Below are 21,691 nucleotides of genomic sequence, written 5' to 3'. Positions count from 1 at the left end.
CTTCTGTTCGAAACTAGTCTTAAGTTTTTACCGTTAAAGTTAGTCAGAAGTCTGTGTTTGACTAGACCACAATGGAGATATCATGTTTGGAAACTATTGAATGGCAACCTTGTACGCAAATACGAGGGGCGAATGAAAAATAACACCTTCGACTTTACAACTGATCAATAGATGGCAGCACCGACGCGCTGCAAAGTGTGAGAGAAGCAGAAGGTGCGTGGCTGTAGCTCATGGAATGGAGCCATGTAGCGGCCACATTCCCTGGGGGGGGGGGAGGGGGGTATCTTAGAGCTACTATTGAAGAAACGTGGGAGTATTTGTGTTACAAATCTGATTTTTATATTTCTATTTGGGGATAAAAATCACATCTGCTGGCAGCGTTGAAATTTACCGACATGCTTTAGTCTAGTGAGGGGAGGCGACGTTCCCCAGCATCCCCATTTTAATTAGCCCCCTGATGCTTTACAAAATAAAACTTTGCGAGTCAAGAAATGCTGACAACCATTTTTTCCCCCAATATTTTTGGTGACGTTCCTTAAATACGCCTCTGCATTGAGGATTGCAAATAGTGGCGCATTTTACGCCGGCACATTTCCGAACTAACGGACGCGTTAAAAGCAAAATTTAATTAACAAAATATATTTGTATTGTGGTTTCCAAAGGTTAATTAGCATCTCGCCAGTGTTAATATTTCACCACAAGGCTCTCCGTTATCGCTCCACATGTCATATTTTATTGAGGTTTAATTACATTTTGGGATTTATGCCGGGTTGTGCTTGCCTACTCTGCTGTTAACTTGCTTATCGGGAGGCTCATTCTGCGGCACACGGATGTTAATGGAATTCGGCCAAGTTTGTGAGGATGGAATTAAATATAAGGCTCGTTTCCGATATCGCTGCATCCCGATTAGTATTCAGCTGAGCACAGTGAGGCCGAAGTGTGTTCATGCAGCGTGACAACTTTAGTGGCGAGATGGAGAATTTCGAATAGTTGTGGTGCCTCCCCGATGGCGCAGTGGTAGCGTCGTGGCCTTGATATCAAGGGGTCCCGGGTTCGATACCCGGTGGAGGCACATAGTGGTTCGGATCCCAATTTACACTGTAGGTCCAGTCCCGATTGGCCTTACTGTGCATAAAGTGGACGTAAAACACCAACTCAATCAATGAATCAATTGAATAGTTGTGTGGGACGTGTCGATAATATATCAGTGACTGTGACGTTGTGAAGGGTACCCCAAAACATAATGCACATCCCAGTCAAGGCCTCCCACAGATTTTTTGTAGGGGGGGAGGGTGGCAGCAGTGCCAAAAGTGGAAGGATCATCGGGGATGCTACCCCCCGAGTTAAGAAAATTCTCATGAAGCATCCCTCCACTAAGATAAATAGCGTAGGCATCCACCACTTACTGCATTTTAGCCATGTTGATCCATACAGGCACCTCCAGCTTTCCCCAAAGTAGGCAAAGCACCCCCCCCCCCCGAAGTTCCACTACACACTACCATAATTCCAATGTTTTAAACAGACATTTAGAACAGTGACAGCTATTAGCTGGTTCCCGAGGCATTGTTGTGATATTGCGTGATTTCGATTGCGCGGGAAAGTAAGACGAGAGGAAGCGAAAAAAAGCGGGAAATGCAAGGCCACTGATAAGTTCATGGCTTAAGTTTAAACTCGTTCAAGGAGACTCGCAACTGGTGCTTCTGCGCGTGATTGAATATTGCTAACGACCACATTGTGATCTAATTGCATAATGGGCGTCTTTCGTGTCAAGAGGATCTGGGATGGAATCCCGCCTTGCCCCCAGGCCTCCTAGACAAATGCCGGATGCAGAATTATGCGTTTTCTTAGGAGCAGACATTTTTGTAGATCTGGTCGGTCCATGGATAAAACTCAGTAGCTATAATAGCAATAATACTTATTATCATGGTTATTATTATTATTATACAATAATTAGAAAATAACAAAAATACACAAATTGTATTCTAAATTTATTATTATTATTATATCCTAGGGGTATAATTTCTATAATATTCAGCAGGAGAGTGAATGTCCAGGACACAACTGTCGTCATTTTTTACATTTCATACACTTTGTGTATTAAAATTCATTGTTATTCTATTTTGTTACTAACTCGTTATTTGTTTGGTTTTAAAGTACGTATCATCGTTAAGAATATCAATGGAGAGATGGGAATGTTCCCTTCAGTCTCTTGCTTTTTAAAATACCCTTTGACCCTCGCCTATCTGTAAAAGATGACATCCCACCTTAAAAGTTGATGTAAATACCATTTTGGTGGAAATTTATTTTTATGCCCCCAACGAAAGCAACCTCTCCTTTCAAATTGAAAATTATGGTTAACTTCTGTACAGTCAGCGGCAATAAAAATGAGACGCCTAGATCCTTAAATACTCGCTTCCCTGCCAGGTGTTGTGTGTGTTGCCTAACTCTAAGGCGATAAGTTGAATGATAACTTCTACCAACGCCGTAGAGTTAAGCAAAACTCACAACGACTTGCGGAAATTCCAGGATCTAGGTGTTCCATTTTTCTTGTCGGTGACTGTACATCGTCGAGCTGAAATCCCGTTTATCACTCGACTCTTAACATACATGTACAATTACAAGCTCTAGCTGAAAACATTTCTGTACCATATTTTTGTCGAGCCTTTGGCTCGGTTTAAAAAGAAATAGAAAACTGACGTATATATGAACGTCCCTGTATATCTCAGTTTTCCACGAGAAGAAGAATAACCTTTTATTCTTCTTTCGTCAAGTCAAAAGTGCGACACGAATGCCTGTTCTCTGTCACTCGTGGCAAAGTTAAAAATAAATCAGTGTGCAAGGTCTTCAAAAAGAAGAGACGATCGAAATTGCGCAAAATGTTTGGAATTGAAGTGAGACGCTTGTTCTTCAGGTTGGACGGGTTGCGCCTTTCCTCGTATTGCTCTTTCACTCCACGTAGCCCTCTCCTCTCCCGTTCCATAATTGCGTCTCGGCGTTTTCTGCTCCAGCCCTAATCGGCTGTAGTTGAACACCTGCGCCTTCGACGAACGAAAAAGGAAAGAAAAACTTTGGTTCGAACGCGCGAGCGTCACACGAGAGGGAAATCCTGTTTCCGCCGACTCAAACTGATAGGGAACTTTTCAAGAGAAATATGATGGCAAATGCATTTCCGGTGTAAATGGTGTTTCGTTATTCAGGGTGCCTACAGGCGTACGCAGAGAGGGACTGATGGGGTTGCAGCCCCTCACAAAATTTTGAGAAAAAATTCAAATGAAAGTAGTAAAGAACTCGGGAAAAACCAAAATGGCAAATGCAATATCTCCTTAAAAACAGTCCATGATTACCATTTTTGTCTTGGAAATTTTTTTAAAACGGGTTAAATATGCTAATCACAAAATATCTGTATATATAAAAATGGATGTATGTGTGTTTGTTCCAGCATAACTTTCGAACGCCTGGAGCTATTTCAACCAAACTTTGTACACACGTATCACTCGCAATCTGGAAAGAAATACTGTGGGGGTAAGACACCCCTGGCACCCCTAGAGGTGGGGGTGGGAATGGGTGACATGTAAAAATAATCGAAAACGACCGATATTAGTGTGGAATCCATAGTTTTTGGGGTCGCTAAGATGAATAGTGATACTCCCAATGCCGTTCAACTTTAAGACACCCCTGGCACCCCTAGGGGTGGGGTGGGAAGGGGTGACATGTAAAAATAATCGAAAACTACCGATATCAGTGTGGAATCCATACTTTTCATGTCGCTAAGATGAATAGTGACACTCTCAATGCCGTTCAACCTCATGCTACCTTTAGTACCCCTAGAGGTGCGGGTGGGAAGGGGGTGACATGTAAAAATAATCGAAAACGACCGATATCAGTGTGGAATCTATAGTTTTCGGGGTCGCTAAGAATAATAGTGACACTCTCAATGCCGTTCAACTTCAAGACACCTTTAGCACCCCTAGGGGTGGGAAGGGGGTGACATGTAAAAATAATCGAAAACGACCGATATCAGTGTGGAATCCATACTTTTCAGGTCGCTAAGATGAATAGTGACACTCTCAATGCCGTTCAACCTCATGCTACCTTTAGTACGCCTAGAGGTGCGGGTAGGAAGGGGGTGACATGTAAAAATAATCGAAAACGACCGATATTAGTGTGGAATCCATACTTTTCGGGGTCGCTAAAATGAATAGTGACACTCCCAATGCCGTTCAACTCCCAAGTTCATTTTACACTATTGTTAGAATTCATTATTTTCCTGTCTAATAGAAGATTGGTATAAATAAATACCCGGGCAACGCCGGGCAATCAGGTAGTATTGTATAAAGTAGCCTTACCTTACCTAGAACGCAACTATGGCATATCCACTTTTCCAATTCCAGAGCCTTCCGAAAAAATCCTGCGTACGCTAGTACCCACAGAAGGGGGATGGATAATGGTGCGGAAAGCGCCATAAAGATGTTTAGTGTGTGTGTGGAGGGGGGGGGGGATTTTGCCTTCATATAAAAAATAACATGTAGGTACATATTTTTCTAAAATATACGTATATGAAAGAGCTTTACACCTTGGCACCATGCTGCAGTAGGCTATATGCTATGAGGCGGGGAGGGGGAAATCAGAATATATTTCCAGTAATTCAGTTACTTTCGCTATTAGGTGCATAATATTTAACAGGGGCGATTCCTCCATGTAGGAAGTGAGGAACTTCGTACAGTTCATTTATACATATTTCCAGTTTTGTACCTTTTAAGAATTTAATGAACGTTATAAAATTATGAGCGCAATGTAGGTTCGCTACTCAAGTGTCAAGAGTCAATCTGTTATTGTTCCAGATCTGCTGCCCAAAGACGACCGTCTGTCTTTGCCTGCCGCTGGAAGGCTGAGGAAGCTTTCGCGTCTTCCTACAGGCAGATGGACGAGGGGCAGTGCAAGGGAGGGAGGTGGTTGCCCAGTTATGCGTTCCGCGAGGAAGCTCCAGTCGTTTCCTCAATCAGTGATGCCAATCCTAACATAATAGTTCTAAACCTAGCAAAACTTGGAATTCGTTGACACTCTGTGTTTGTCATAATGGCATCATCTTAGAAACGGACGTCCGTGGGAAACAAAGAAATTGAATTCTAATGAAGACATTTTGAGGAAATTCTATACTTCTTTAAAAATCTCCAGATTTTGTTTGTACGTACTTTTGCAGCGGACTTGTTTCAAACAAAAGGAAGTAGCCGGCCAAGGGACAAGCTTTTACAGACCCTGGTCCATCCTCTTGTTTTCATCTTTTCTTTATCCTCCACAATTTAACAAGTGAGAAACATTTTGTAAAAGGAAATCGGTAGAAAGTTGGAGGTCACAAATAAAACAAACGGAAGCCGTTACCAATCGTTGAATTTTGTTCAACTTTTTTCAAGCACTACACTGAACCCATTTTATTGAATGGTCGAAATTCCTAATGTTGCTTAACTAGGTATAATAAATAGTTATAACGCAGTTCACAGCTCCAAAATAGCGGCATAAATTGATCTTAAAACTACTACAACAGTCATCAGAAAATGATAATGATTAATGAATAATTATTGTATGATAATTATTGTAGGATGATAGACCCTAACAAATTATGCTAAATGCGACAAAATTATAAGACTTGAAACAGCACTTTTCTTATGAGGAATTTGGTATTGACAAAGCTGTTCCCAATCCACACACGACAGGCAGGAACGGCCTGGAGCTTATATTATAAATGGCTAGTACAAGATACAAGCGATACGTGTGACTGTGTAATTGAACGCATTTTAGAAAACTTTCCTCGGTCTGTTTACCATAACTTCCTACACCCCTAAAAATCCACGAGTCGCCACTGATATTTAATCCATTAGATAAAGGAAAGAAAGAATTTCAGTGATAACACGTTGGCCGTAACAAAACCAACACTGCAAAGACTAGTCTCGATATCCATGGCCGTAGGCAGGAAAAATTTTCGGGGGGGGTTCACTCATAATTGTTCCCAGGGCGTCGCCAGAAATTTGAATAATATAAATAATAATAATAATTGTACAATAATAATTAAAATTTCATAATAATAAAACAATTTTATTTCATAATAATAATACTAATAATAATAATTATTATATTATTGTTATATCCTTGAGGGAGCTTACTCAATCCAGCAGATGAGTGAATATCCAGCATAAGTTTCTTTTTGTATTTTTTTACGTTTCATACAGTGTGTACTGAAATGCACAATTATTTTACTTCGTCATTAAACTTTAGATACCTTCAAGAAAAAACTTTAAAAGTTAGATGGAAATTTTAGTCATAAAGTTTTTGTTGTTTGACTTTAAAATTAAATTTTTGGAATTTTGAAAAGTGTGGAACCAGTTATTCTCTTTGAAAGCTTAGCCTTGTGCATGGATTGTAACCTCAATCGCGAACGTAATGCACTAGGAAACTGGAGGTACTAGGTTTGAACTCCTATCAAGGGGGGTTTGTTTTCGACTTTATCGGACGGGGAATTTAAAAGCTGGAAAGGGAATTTTGGGACAATCATAAGGGAATCTTCAGTCTATATTCCTTGTGACGCAGGAACAACACTCGAAAGATGACAGCAGAAGTGATAATGGAGGGGCCGCGGGTGGGCTGCGATTCCGAGAATAAATCCTGTTTCACTCAACTTTCAGAATTCCAAATGTATGAAAATTCTAGCTCGATCGTTTCAACATTGTCTCCTTGTATTTTTGTGATGCTTTGAAAAAAAATTGAAAATTTGTTACAGATTTTGGTTTCTGATCATCCATTAATCCAACATGTCAGAAGTTTCGGGGGGGGTTGAACCGTAGAAACCCCCCCTCTAAATACGGCTATGTCGATATCATCTCTATTTTGCATTGACTAACGAAAAAGATTATATCGTCCTGAAGAAATTCCTAGGCAAGTTTGTGGAAACAACAGCACCAGAGCTTGAAATGGATCGGGACGAACCGGAACGGCCTTCCAGTTCGTGAATATCTGGAACCTTCCCTTTCCGTCTCGTCAGAAATAGCAACGGATCGTTCCAGATCGTTTTATTTATTTATTTTTACATATTTCACTACATTTTGCGTTTCAGTATAAACTAAGTTGTTAATATTATTTAACAGTACATATTATAGCATTCATCTCTACGTGGAGATGCGTTATTGCTACGAGCCGACCTAGCAGAGTATGATGGCGTCTGTGTTGCCTTCATCTTTTGTGCCTTGTGTTCTGTTTTTACTTTTATGTGCTAATTATTTTTATTTATCGTGTCTTTTGGATTTGATTGTTCTGACAGAGATATCCTCCTGCTGCACAATATATTTACACAACTTCGGGTTGGGCCTCCCCGATGGCGCAGTGGTACCGCCGTTGCCTTGTAATCAAGGGGTCCCGGGTTCGATACCCGGTGGAGGCACATAGTGGTTCGGATCCCACTTTAAACTGTAGGTCCAGTCCCGATTAGCCTTACTGTGCATAAAGTGGACTTTAAACACCAAATCAAACCAAACCAAACAACTTCGGGTTCTCTTTTTATGGTCACTCATTTTTCTTAAGCTGAGCAGTTATATTGTTGACGTTCTGATGAATATATACATTCCTTGATCACGCTCAAATAACAATGTGAAAATATCTTTCATTTGCACAAATTGGTCCTTGAATTTTTTTTAAAATTTTGGTTGGACGAGCTGATAACCATTCATGATTTCCGTTTGTTTAAATTTTCAAAAGGAAAGAAAATGTCAGAATACTTGTGTCCAATGTATTTTATATTATTTCATGTTTATGTAAACTTTTTAATATTTATTTTAATAAAGCGCATCATTTTGCTAGTCGTTAATCTCGACGCTGTAGTAGTCAGATACAACAGAGAAAGACAACATCATGTTAACGAAAATAAAGCGTTCCGTCTCGTGAAAATTTCCATTTCGAGCTCTGAAAAGTATCATTTTGTCCACACTGTTTGCAGATAATTCCACGCATTATTCTTAATTAACGAAAACCCACAGTACACTGCGTTGTGTAACGCAACCGGAAATTCTCTCTTTTCCATGTTTGATTTAGGAACTGTTTCGTCGTCACCAAACATGGCGTGGGAATGTTATGCGTCTCTTGAGCATTAAAAAAAGAACGAGAGAAGAAAGATGACATTCAAATGAGATCCGATTGTCCCACGCACCGGGAAGGGAACGCATTCAGAGCCAGCCGAGTGTTTCGATTAGCGACTTCTGCATGGAACAAACTCCCACGCAGGCTACGCCTACGCCCACATCGACAACACAAAAGGATCGAAGGCAGCCAGTAAACTAACGCCGGGTAAAGCTGCTTCAGTCTGCAGATTTTCCAACGACCAGTGGCGCCAACTTATATGGGGCTCGAGCCCACCTAATAATTTATCGTGTTATTATTATTACTCCCTCTGTCCCATAATTATTGTCCGGTACACTTTTGTTTGGTGTCCGATAATAATTGTCCGATATGCAAACTGTGACATTGGTGTATACAGAAGAAGAAAATGAAACACGGGAATGAGTCATACAGTGTTATTACTCAAGGATCAGTACAAATTGGCCGATCAAGTATCCAAAAGAACATAAATAAAAAGTTACCATTTTGGCATTCCGGACTATAATTATGGGACAGAGGGAGTATTATATTTCTTACCGCGATTCGTGGAAGATTGTTTTTTTGAAATCAGAAAATAACATTTTTAAAAAAAAGTTGGTGAGGATGCATTTTATTAGTGCACGAGTGTGTGTGTGCCCTTTATTCTTCTACCCTACCGCTAGAGCTCGTGTTCGTCATTGCCGAGAATTGAGACTGTTGTCCCATGGAAGGGAGGATTTTTTTTTTTTTTTAAAACTTACAAGTCAAGTGTTTTTGAGCTCGCACAGTGTTTTTTTAAAAGTTGGCATCCCTGCTAACGAGCATAGCTTCCTCCCTTTAGAAGCAGCAGCATGTTTAGTAGGATACATTCATGGGCATTGGAATTTGATGCACTGGGTACAGTAAAGCAGATTGAAAATCCTTTACACATGTTTTCTTGACGGGTGTTGGGGCTGGCATCTATATGTTTTCCCTATTTCGAGCACTGCAACCAGGAATTCACAGATTATTTATCCTCAATTTCCCATCTGAGGGAAGAGGAATCTCTGGAAGGTTCTAGATTTGAGTTCAGAACAGCGCAAGTGTGTTTGCTCTTTCATCTTCATTGTTCCCGTTAACCTAGAAAGACAGGAAAGTAACACGAAATAACCACAATACAATGCAATCAAACTGCTGGAGTATTGGAGGGAAGGGATCCTGTTGACAAGTTGAAAATAGGTGTATTTTGTAAATTTTTCAATTGCTCGCCTATTCGAAGTAGGGGCATGCTATTCCCCCACCCCCAGTTTAGAACATTTTCATAAGCAATCCCCCATCTACGGCTTTGTTCTCATGTTAATCCATTCGAGCATACCATACACAAACTCGACCAAGCACCCCCTCTCCCCCCCAACTAGGAATTTCCACTTCAAGCACTGTATTGATCTAACAATAACAACTTTTACAAATTCCAGAAGAAAAGAATTGAGAATCTTTCAATGTATTCCCTGAATTTTACTACATCACAAACTTCTTGTTGTGTCAGTCCTGCCACTTGTGCATCATACTGTTCTGACATATTGTTTTGTGTGGATATTTCAGAGATGGCGAAGACCTGCAGAAGATCAGTGTGGTCCAGACACTCCCAAACCTGCTCCAAGGAGATGCGAGAGCCTGCATGCAACGAGTTGTTCCTGAAGTTCGACAGGTAATGAAATTCTCCTTCAACACAAAATCTCGAGTTTTATGTTGTCTACTTATTATGAGTGTACAGGACGTACCAGTAAAGTACCAATTAATATAAATACGTTTCAATTAACCATCTGGAATGCAGGGATGGAAAATAGTAATTAAAGTCAGTAAAAGCTGTAATGTTTATCTTGGTCTGTATTTTGTCAGTTTTTTTAAAAAAATTGGTCTGTAAAGTCGAATCTTTTTGTTGTGTTTTGGGTTTCATGATTTTTGTTTACATTACTGCATTTTGATTGGTTGATTTGGTGTTTTATGTCTACTTTATGCACAGTAAGGCTAATCGGGACTGGATCTATAGTTTAAAGTGGGATCCGAACCACTATGTGCCTCCCCCAGGTATCGAACCCGGGACCCCTTGATTATAAGGTGACGACGATTACTGCATTTTGGAGAATACGTGATGACTTCTCAGAAAAACAATGCAAAAGGTATATGGTCATAGTCAACACAGCCCAGCTCTTGCTGGAGGCATTGGAGAATACATTGTCTCAACTTCATAAAAAATATTAGTTTTCTGCTTTAAAAAAAGAACGGCAAATTTGAATGGTTAATAATCTTACATTGGTGTGAGTTGTCTTTCATTTGTGGTGAGAGCCCAAAAATTGATGTTTACTTGGCATGGGGACAATTGAAGAACTACTTGAAGAGAAGATATTGGCTCCCATCCAGAAAGCCAGGAAAAGGCGGTGATGGACCATCCAATGAAAAGCTGCTTGGCAAGCCTTGCCCCTCAAAGGATTTTTGTGCCGTGTATGACTATGGGGATTGTGGAGGATAGATAATTTTTATATATTTTAAGTAAATCTGTTTTACTTTCTAAATGCAAATTTATCAGGAGCCTGTAAATTAATTGGTTAGTAATTAGCCAGTATTTGGTTAGATGTTTATTACTTTGGTCACTTCAGTCAGTAAATTTGACCAATTGACTAGTTCCCACAGTCTAAGAATGTTGCGATGCATTTTTGTCATGCAGTATACTTGGCAGTTAATAGAAAAAATATTTAAAGAGTTACATTGTATTCATTTTAAGTTGTCATTAAAATTTAATGTAAATTAATAGACTTTGCACACAAATTACTTGAAGAATAACGGATATGAGAAAATACACATGGTTTATTTTTTATTTTTAAAAATATTAATCTAATAGACAATCAGTCTGGTGATGTTAAAGAAAAATGAAAGCAAAGTTCAAAATAATCTTTTGAAGAACTATTATTATACAATGAACTTGAACTTGAATATAAAATTTTTGGGTGTGTCAACACTAAGGCTATTTTGCACCCGTCACATTATACGGAGGTCCAGCCCCTTATCGTTACACAGAACAACTCTAACGTTGCATATCTAAAAGCATAAAATATTAAAATCTTCTGACTTTCGTTAAAAGCTGAGGCTGTAAAAGAGCACTTAGCACAAATAAGGACAAAACACAGGACAACACAAACAAAATTATACTGGCCTTGGGGCCAGTCGCCAGAGCCTCGTTAGTCTGCAGTCCAGGGTGTACTACGTGGAAGTGAGGTTGACTATTGGGTGCACTACATGGAAGGAGCACCCCTTACACCCCTATTATACAATGATTTGTCGTCATATTACTCATTCTATTATAAGACCAATAGTACTTTTTATAACATTCTTAATTAGTTTTCATACAGACACACACACACACACACACACACATAATGTGTATGACACAAAATATTGATTGTTAATGAAATCAAGGTCTAGTCAGTGGCTACGATTATGGGGGAGGTGGGGGGGCTGTTCCCCCCACTTTTTGCTACTTTTGTCCCTGCACTATGGCCCCTAATGCTAAGCCTTGTCTACCAAGATAATGTAAACTGTCCCTGCTTCCTTCCCCCCCCCCTTCCCCCTAGTTTTGGCACCCAATCACTGCTACTGGTTCTAGTTGTTCATACCACAAATACAAATTGAAAATATAATTGTCAATTTTAATGTAAGAAAAATAGCAATATTTATGTATGCATATTTTGTGCATGTGCTTTCTATTAAGTATTTTATTTAATTTTCACACAGGCATTACCAACAGCAGGGCCAGAGTTTCAACTTGCTGCAAGCTCGAGTTTCCTTTCCATCTTAGAAAAAGAACTTGTGCACCCTACAACATTCACTCAAACCTTTCTACGAAGTATTCTAACATCGATTGATAGCAAGGATCCAGGTAGATGAATATGTGTGTGTGTATGTGTGCATGTGTATTTATCTCGGCCAATCCCAGCCTGGGGGCCTATATTTAAAATTGTTCAGATGAATTCAAAATGTGTGTAAGAGTTAAAAACTTCATTTCCCTCTTTGAAGTACTGGTGTCCTGCATTATCAAAATGAACAGTGTGATAATAGATAATTTACGTTAACACTCTTCTCCCCTCATTTTCTTTTTAGGCTAACTTTGGTATTTATGCTTAGTCAGTTAAATAAATTGCATATTGTAGTTGTAGGATGTATTCTTGCTAATATTAAATATGCAAATTTCATTTGAGATTATAAATATGGTACAGATTAATTGTTTTGGTGCTTTGCTGATGTTCGTTTTTATTATGTGTTGTGTTTAAGAAATATATAGTATTCATTACTTTATATTTGTTAGTAACTATGTATTCTCATGCATCATTATTTATGTGGTTTAATATTGTATTTATTTTGTTTTATTCTATAGTGGTTGCCAATGCATGGTTGGAAACACTTCTGGATGTGATTGAACTTCTGCCTAGTGATGTTATTCGAAAGGAGGTAAAGTATCTTTTTGGTATTGCCTATTTTGTACAAAAACAAATGGAAGAAGTTTAACAATTAAAAACAAGTATCACTTATAGGATTATTTTTTACATTAGATGTCATTCTGCTATGTAGTTGTTATACAGGGTGAAGTACTTTACAGCGTGACTCGAACCCAGAACGTCATAAATAAATTAACTAATCTTGTTATAAGAAGGGGTCCCGCTGAAGCCTTGGAAAAGAGCTTCTTAAAAGCAAATCACGCCAGCGACCTTCAGCGGAGTTGGAAAAACTCTGCTGACATGGCACTAGGCCGGTAGAAGATGAAAATCAGTAAATCAGCATTTATGCTCAGAAACACCGTTATCGAGAGACCGCATCCTGGTTTCGAGTCACGCCGTAATACTTCACAATAGGGTCCATAGCATGACTAGTATTAATATTAACAGGAAGGTTTCATCTATTTTTTGGTGGTAATTAGTCGTACTGCACACATGCAACAAATATGATAGGAGCATAATTACCATTTTCAGTGTCAATTATTTCCAGTAAAATCTATTTCTGTCTGTACAATGTACTAGTATGGAAGCAGTTATAATAGTTTTATGTTCAGTTTTCTATCAGCATTATGAATTTTAATAACGTTTGTTTTTATTTAGATCCTGTCTATTGCTGTTTACAAGGGGCAGCTTTCACAGCCAATAGCCTCACGATTGGCATGCAGTAAGCTCTTGGGAAAGATTGCAACAAAATTTGAGCCATTTTTGTATGTATTATTTTGTTATTTAAAGTTTATATCTTTTTTAAAAAAAATAATATTGAATGCATGTTCATACAGACACACCTTGATATTCATAAACTGTAAGAATTATCTGACAAACATATTACCTGTGTACAGTGGTGTAGCAAGGGGTGGGTGAAGTAAGCGACTACCTGGGGGGGGGGGGGGTTGATACAAAAAATGTAATAAATAGAAGTGAGAAAAATACATGGAAAAGGCTAATTTTGGGGGGCAATAAAATTAAAACATTCTGTTTTGATGTCTAGCTTTAAATTTTAGTTAAACGTTATAATTTGAAATCAGAGCCATAACATGCAGGTGGGTGGACCCTAAGACTAAGGGGCCCAGAAAAAAGCAAAATTATTGTCATATTTCTGATGTAAAATATTTACGCAAAAATTCACGATAACTTGCTTGTACATTTTTGTCCATTTATTATTTTCTTGAATAAAAAGTGATTTGTCTTGTCTTTTTTCTTATTTCTCTTGACCTTGCATTTCCAATTTTAATATTTTAACAAAAAGCACCTATAGCTGCCACCGAGCAAGGTGTGAGGCATTTAAGATTTGTTGATATTGAAACCGATTGTGTCTAAGAGCCAGCCTCGTAGCTAGATATTTTGGCAGGGTTGTGGTTTAGTACCCACTCTCTTCCCCTGCTCTACTTGCATTTCTGTTTTGAAAAAAAAAAAATTTCAGTTATGTGTTAGTGCCTGAAGAACATATTTAAACTACTTTGCTTGAAGAAAATTCCAGCATTGTGTTACAAGAATATACCTCTGCCAAATGTAAATTTCTCCGTCACATATTATTAAATATAATTTTCGTCAGTAATTAATTATTATTGTTATTATTATTTATATGTGATATTTTGCTGACATATCCTTTAAGATTTTGTATCGATTCACAATGAAATTTCAAGTGTAAAGAATGGATGGGAGCCTCGCATTCTAATCTTGCCCAGGGCCTCGCGATATTTTGCTACACCACTGCCTGTGTGGAGTTCTTTAAACAACACCATCGTTGATTTGTGGCTGAAATTACCAATTCGAAATCAAATACACACACATGTTAACCTATGTAAGAAGTTGCATAAATGTTTACAGGTCTTTCTGTATAGGCTATTGCAGTATGAAAATCTTGGTTTTCAAGGACATTCTGCCCTACTCCTACTTCTCGACCTTTTGACCATTTCAATCTTCATTATTTCATGGATATTATCTGTTAGCACATTATACCTGTTATTTAATGACAGTTTTTGCAAACAAATGTTGCTTTGTTTAACAAAGTATCATAATTGTTTGAGGTATGTAAGTAGGGTTACATACTCCATTATTGGATTTTGATTTTGTCAGTTATGACAGAAAAAATGAATAATTTTTCATGTCTTAAATATTTCTGAAATCAATGCTCAAAGTGGAAATTATTAGGTGGGGGATGTTTGGTCAAACCTTGTAGCTAGTTGGGGGAGGGGGGAATTCTCCTCTTTAACGTAGTGACAATGAGACAACTGAGGGGATGCTTTGAATAAAGTTTGCTGGTTGAGAGATACAATCTCCGAACCTACAATGCAATGTGTAAGTCTTGAACATCTCGTTTTAAAGGATAAAGAAGGAGCTTCTGCCCATTGTCCAGTCCCTGTGTCAAGATGTCAATTATGAAGTGCGAGCTTGCATTTGCCAGCAACTGGAGTTTGTTGCAAGAGGTTTGGGTCCAGAATTGGCCAGGCCCAATCTGCTTCCGGCACTGGTCGAGCTAGCAAACGATGAGGAGAGCTTTGTTCGTTTGGCTGCAGTGGACTCTGTGGTTAATATGTTGGGATTGCTGGATGACGGTAAGCTACAAGCTTTATATGATCTTCCACAGAGCATGGAAAAGTGTTCCTCAGAACTTATTCTTATGACTTTTCTTGCTTTAAAGTTAGAGATTAGATTGTAAATGGAAATATTGTACAGTCACGGACACTTGTGGGTTGTAACAATTCAGTTGAAATTTAATGGGATTATTACAACCCAGGAGTGTCCGTGACTGTACATGTTTGACACTGTCTGCACATGTGCAGTAGCTTGATGATTTGTATGGCAACATAGTTATTTCCAAGCTACTTAAATCCGTATGCACAATAACCACCGAACTACTCTAATAAATAGTGCATCATGGAGGAGGTTTTGCTAGTTCAACCCCCCCACCATCAGATAGCTTTGAAATAAATAATACTACAGGGTGGGCCACGGGAAATAGTACAATAACAAGTGGCAACCCTGCAGGGAGACCTACATGCGTGATAAGAGCATTGCAGCCATGTGGCTCCACAGAAGATACTCCATGACAATCTAGCTCACCAAACTTTTTCGTTCTTTGGGAGTATCTGAAAGACAAAGTTTTATCCCTCTAGCAGAAGAATATTGGGGAGCTGACGAGTGCAATCCATGAAGGAATTCCCCAGGAAATAATTCAGAACATCATGAGAAGCTTTAGGTAACATTTGCAAAGCTGCAGTGATGCGGCCTGGTGTTCAGTGTTGAAGTTTGTGTTGGTGTATACTCATGATGTTTGGTGCATCCATAATCACAGTGTGTGTGTATTGCACAGCCATCAATACATACCCTGCACTTTTGATTGTGGACATTTTCTTTGTACTATTTCCCATGGCCCACCTTGCATTACTAAATCAATGGAATAAATTTAACAGGAACAAGAAGAAGCAGTTATACAATGAAGCTTGTCAATAATGTTACAATGTTGGAACATAGTTATTTTTGTTAAGGGGTGACTCTCAAGACACTCAAATGCCAACCTCACTTCCACATATACACCCTGGTCTTCATTTTCCAAATCAACGAGGCTCTGGCGTTTAGACTCACAGCCAGTGTAATCCTCCGTGAGGCTCTTCCTGTGTCATATATATGTTTGTGATTGCCCTTCATCCATCTGATCTCATCATCATTCACTCGATTGGTCAAAAGTGGCAAAAAAAAGCAAAGTAAAATAAAGTAAATCAATCAATCAATTGTTTTGTTTTTTTAAACTGTAAACTATGAGAGAAATAAAGGAACTATTTTGTTGAAATTACAATGGTAAGGGGTATACAATGGCATCTTCTCAGTTTGAAGTGAGATCAATGTTACCAAACTTGGTGAAGATTTGAGAAAACAACCCTTGAAGTGGAAATTGTAATGTGGAGGCTGGAGGATGCTCCTATGTTATTTATCACCCCAACTAATGACTTGGATTAGCTTTGGACCAGTAGTAAAAGATCACATCTGTCAAAGGAAGAAGTAAATGTACTATCAGCATCTTTGCAGGAAAGGGACACCCATGAAAATTTGGTGCTGCAATGTAATTATCGTTTACTTGTTCCTCTTTTTCCAGACACTTGCAAGCAAACAATTATTCCCTTGGTGAAGAAGCTGTGTGAGAATTCATTCAAAGCCGAGGATTCTGTTTTACCTGTGATAGCGAGGCAACTGGGAAAGCTGTGTCTGGGGTTGCAAAGTGAGTATTTTGCTTCCAACTTGACCAAATTTCAAAGGGACTCGTCAAATACCTGATGTAAAGGAACTATTTTTTTTAGTGTACTTTGATTCAAGATATGATAAACAAAACCTCTTACTCAAGGCCTTAAAATTATTCTGTTGGTATCTGTACACTGCAAGTTGTAAGGTATAAGTACATTATTTATCCAATTTGTTTTACTTCCAACATCAGGAATGTAAAGAAAGATGTTTTATATTGGGTATATTATAACAACACATTGTAATGCAAATAGTACATTTATTTACATATTATGAATTAAAAGACCAGTTCACTTTTAGGAAAATAGATGTAAAGATCCATATCCCATTGATAGGCATGATGCATTTTACATTTGCTAAGTAATTGTTGTTCAGTAACCTCAAATAATAGTTTTTCCTTCACATTACTGTACTTTCCTGAAAAGAAAACAATAATGTTGTTTTTAACATAACTGAACAAAAATTAAACTAAAACTGATTACACTTAAGGAAACATAAACAAAGAAAATTCATGTACAGATTGCACTGACCTGTGTTTCTTATTTACACTATTTGTGTAACATTGCCAGTTTTAGTGTGTTTCGTGCACCTCAGTAGTAATAAACAAAGTGTTTTCCAGCACCATGTCTTATGCTTTTGTGTTTGTAATTTAAGACAGAATGTAAAATGTGTTTTTTTTTCTTCTTCTGGTTTCTTTCAGATAACTTGACGCTGAAGGAAAAAGAATGGTTTGTTACATTTTTCCAGAAACTGGCTCAGCTTGGAGTACCACATCTTTCAAAGGACTCTGGGAAGAATGAAACCTTTCCTGTAAGTAGTGAAGTAAAGATAGCCTTAATGGCTCTCATGGTTTATGAATAGGCTATCAGAGAAACAAAGTATTCATAGGAGTATTAAGTTAGAACGTATGAACTTGATTGAAATATTTTTTCGAAGGAACGTGAATTTTTTTATACTTTGAAGTGAACACTGACAATATTGGCACACTTCACTGTGCAACACTTTCTTTCATGAGAGATACACATAGGGCATATTGTTATTTATAGAGCAGAATTGCATGTCAACAAAGCTACTTTTACAGATGAGCAATTTTTGACTGGTGTAAGCTGTATTTGTATGATGCTGTGTGTTTTTCCAAAATTTTGTGTAGCCACTGGGTGAAGTAAGAATTATTTTCTGTTATTGATCTGACACTGTAATCAGCCTGAATTTTCTGATGTTACATACAAAAATCCTCAATTAGAGAGAGAGTGATAGAAAATTAAATCATGATAACAGAAGCACAAGTGCAAAACCTGAAAAATGTTGGGTCATCTCATTACAGCATTCAGACAGGAAGTACATAAATGTCATGAACACAATGTGTACAAGACACAAAATTACTTCAGTTGATTCACTCTATTCAGCTAATGTATGGCCAAAACTGTTGCACGTAATTCAGTTATTGTCATTGATATGTGTGAATACAGGATGGGGCCTCCCTGATGGTTCAGTGGTAGCATTGTTACCTTGTAATAAAGGGGTCCCGGGTTCAATACCAGGTGGAGGCACATAGTGGTTCAGATCCCACGTTAAACTGTAGGTCCAGTCCCCATGGGTGGAGTTTGAGCTTTTGCTTTGGGGGGACCAGACTCTGGGAGAAGCATATGATGTACTTGAGGGTTATTGAATATCACCTAGTTTATAAGGGGTCCGGAGGCCTTCCCCCGGAAATTAAAAAAGAACAACAACTTAAAAACACTGAATTTTAGGCCTTTTAGATTTGAAAATGTTAAATTTCCTCGCTTAAGTAAACAAATATTAATTAGTATATTGGTTGTCAGTTTTAAAAGAAGCAAAACAGTATGATTATTGCATTTTGCATTTTATTATTTTTTTATTAATACAATACTCGTATTACTTTATAAAAGTTACGGTACAATAATAAGCTTCAGAAATTTTCGAAAAATTAAATTAAAAGGTTCTTTCGATGCCTCAACAGTAACTGTTCACTCAACACAAAGTCATTTTACATTTTTTTTCTTCAAACTGTACTCATCAATCAAATCGTCTATGTTAATTGTTTTAACATCTGATTCAGAGTATAAGATCATTAAAATGTTCAATTTCTCTTGACCCATTCTGCAACACAACCAGATGTGGATTCGCCTCATAACAGAAAATATCCTCTCGCAAGTGCCCACTTGTAAGAACTACCCGCTATTGCGGCGCAATTACAGCACATGCCATCATGCCAAATGTCAAGATTTGCGATATGGCTTCATAACAAAAATGTAGTAACTGAACTTATTTGTGTGTTATTTTGTTAGTATTTTTAAGTTGGGGGGCCAGCCCCCCCCCCCCCCCCGGCCCCTCCAGAACTCCGCCTATGCCAATCCCGATTAGCCTTAAAGGGACTTAAAACACCAACTAAAACAAACAATATGTGTGAATACAATTGATGGATTAACAAAGTGTATGAAACAACTGAGTTAATGATAATATGTAATGTTGGAGAGTAAAGAGTTACTTGTAACACAGTTGTAACTAACAGCTAATTTTTCAAATAATGGTAATTGTAACTACTAAAAAAAAAGGTAAAGTGCTCCCCTTTGCATAGCACCAAGCCATGAAGGCATATAGGGGGTGTGGGGGTAACGCCCCACACTTTCTTGATCCGGTCGTGGTTGGGGTGATGTGATCAGCATCATGCCCCTGACCACCTTTTCCCCCCAGAGTTTCCCCCAGGTACCCATGTTATTCGATGCTGGGTGGGCATCGTGGCCGCTTCCAACGTTAGAAAAGTTCCCGGATTTGAACCGGCCGAGGATCGAACCCGGGACCTTTAGCATGGTAGTCAGATGCGTTACCGACTGAGCCACTAGTTTTTAAAGTTAGTTGCTATAACTGTATTGATTGATTGATTGAGTTGGTGTTTTAAGTCCATTTTATGCACAGTAAGGCTGATCATAACTGAACCTACAGTTTGAAGTGGGATCCGAACCACTTGTGCCTCCACCAGGTATCAAACCTGGGACCCCTTGATTACAAGGCGACGACACTACCACTGCACCATCGGGAAGCCCTGCTATAACTGTAATGCAGTTACTTTTTAAGATAACAAGTAACGAAATAGCCATTTACTTTCCACGCAATGTAATAAGATATTAATCTTCATATATACATTCATTACATTCATTATGAAGAAATGTTTTGTGACATTTATTTCAAGCATCAGGGCTTAATTTTAATTTTTTCCCTCTATATTTTTTATTAGTTATGTGAGATTTGCGATAATTTAATGAACATCATTGTAAATTTTAGATGGTCATCAGGACAAGAGAATAAGAACCCACTGTAGCTTATATAAAATGAATTAACTGTAAAAGTAACTTACTTAGTTACTTTCTGAAGTAACTGTAATTGTAATAGAGCTAAATTTCAAGAAGAGTAACTGTTTAATGAGTTACTTTCTTAGAGTAACTTTTCTAAAACTGATAATATGTCTTGAATGCAGATACTGCAAATATTTAAAGCACGTTTCTTTGTCCTTGCAGATGCCTGACGTAGTTCCTGTGGTGGATAATGCTGACAAGTACACCCAGTGCAGACAGCAATGTGCCTACAATTTCCCTGCCATGGTCCTCTTTACGAGTGGGCCAGAAAATTTTCACGAAAAGCTTTATGTTGCCTTCTGTGATCTTGCCTGTGATCCTTATTTTGTTGTAAGACGTACAATAGCTTGTGGTATCCATGAGGTAAGCAAGTTACTTTGTCACGTAGCATTGCAGTGGCATCGTCACTGGGTGGACAAAGGTGGGCTCTGGCCCACTGTGAACTAGACCTAGCCAGTGGCGCGAAGTTTTGAAAAACATTTGGTGGGCTGAACTTTGAGATTTGATGCATAAATTTATACAGCACAGTATGTGTCATAAGTTCTTATACTCCATTATTTTTGTAATAATGGCATGTCCACGGGTAGTATAAATAATGTAGAACACTGACGAGAATCAAAATAGAGATCTAACATGTTATTGGAAGAATTCTTTGGATAAATAATTATGAAACTGTTTATTTTGTTAAATATGGGACCACTTTCACTCGATTATACTCATTCAAATCTCCCACACTCGAGTGTGTAGAATTAAATATCATTTCAATGTGACAATAATCGTAGCCTATAAGTAAAAATTCACCTTGGTAGTTTCAGCCCATAATCCTCTATTTCATTTTCATATATCACTATGTATTAGTAAATTACATTTTAACATGAAGATGATGACTATGTTCACTTAAGTTTCAATTTCACTGCATCTTTCACTGCACGATCCAAATTACAGTTTTACGTGAACTACTGGGCTTCGAGCGTATACCGATCATTTTGCCCGTTTGAGCGTTATTCACTCGAGCAAAGAAGCTGCCAATTCCGTACACTATCTATAGCATCGTCCGTGTGAACTATTAGACGCTCAAGCAAAAAGCCCTTGATGCAGCACTTAATGGGGATTTTATTGCTAAAATATAACTACAATACAAGGCAAATTATTTGGTGGGCTTGAACTCCACAGGTGCATGTAAGTTGGTGCCACTGGATCTAGACCACTCTAATAACCTGCGTGATAAATGATCAAAGGCAGTGTTGAAAGTGGAGGGGGATTCAGGGGAAATATCCCCCCAGCTGTCCCATTGTTCCTATGTTAAATCATAGGAGTCGCCATCTAGCCTCAAGGCTTGAGCGAACATCTCCTTAGCTGACAATATCCATTTCAAATACTGATCAAAATCATTTATAGTGTTGAATTGTTAGTCATGATTAAGGCTTGGAAGTTGAA

The 21,691-nt window shown here is 38.3% G+C and overlaps 1 protein-coding gene across 5 annotated transcripts in view; it reads left to right on the top strand.

Annotated features, from left to right (window-relative positions):
* Positions 1 to 21,691, top strand: part of LOC145986766 (uncharacterized) — a 177,227-nt gene that overhangs the window by 128,038 nt on the left and 27,498 nt on the right. For all 5 annotated transcript variants that reach the window (XM_083121150.1, XM_083121149.1, XM_083121148.1 and 2 more), the window contains 8 exons: positions 9,700 to 9,805; positions 11,887 to 12,031; positions 12,527 to 12,600; positions 13,245 to 13,351; positions 14,970 to 15,199; positions 16,738 to 16,860; positions 17,581 to 17,690; positions 20,417 to 20,617. In XM_083121150.1, the coding sequence (XP_082977276.1) occupies positions 9,700 to 9,805; positions 11,887 to 12,031; positions 12,527 to 12,600; positions 13,245 to 13,351; positions 14,970 to 15,199; positions 16,738 to 16,860; positions 17,581 to 17,690; positions 20,417 to 20,617 (1,096 nt within the window). The remainder of the gene's footprint in view (positions 1 to 9,699; positions 9,806 to 11,886; positions 12,032 to 12,526; positions 12,601 to 13,244; positions 13,352 to 14,969; positions 15,200 to 16,737; positions 16,861 to 17,580; positions 17,691 to 20,416; positions 20,618 to 21,691) is intronic.

Source organism: Lepisma saccharinum, chromosome 4, assembly GCF_977018435.1.
Source record: "Lepisma saccharinum chromosome 4, izLepSacc3.1, whole genome shotgun sequence".
In the NCBI taxonomy this organism is placed as follows: Eukaryota; Metazoa; Arthropoda; class Insecta; order Zygentoma; family Lepismatidae; genus Lepisma; species Lepisma saccharinum.
Note: the sequence above shows the minus strand (reverse complement) of the source record. Positions and strands in the feature narration are given on the sequence as shown.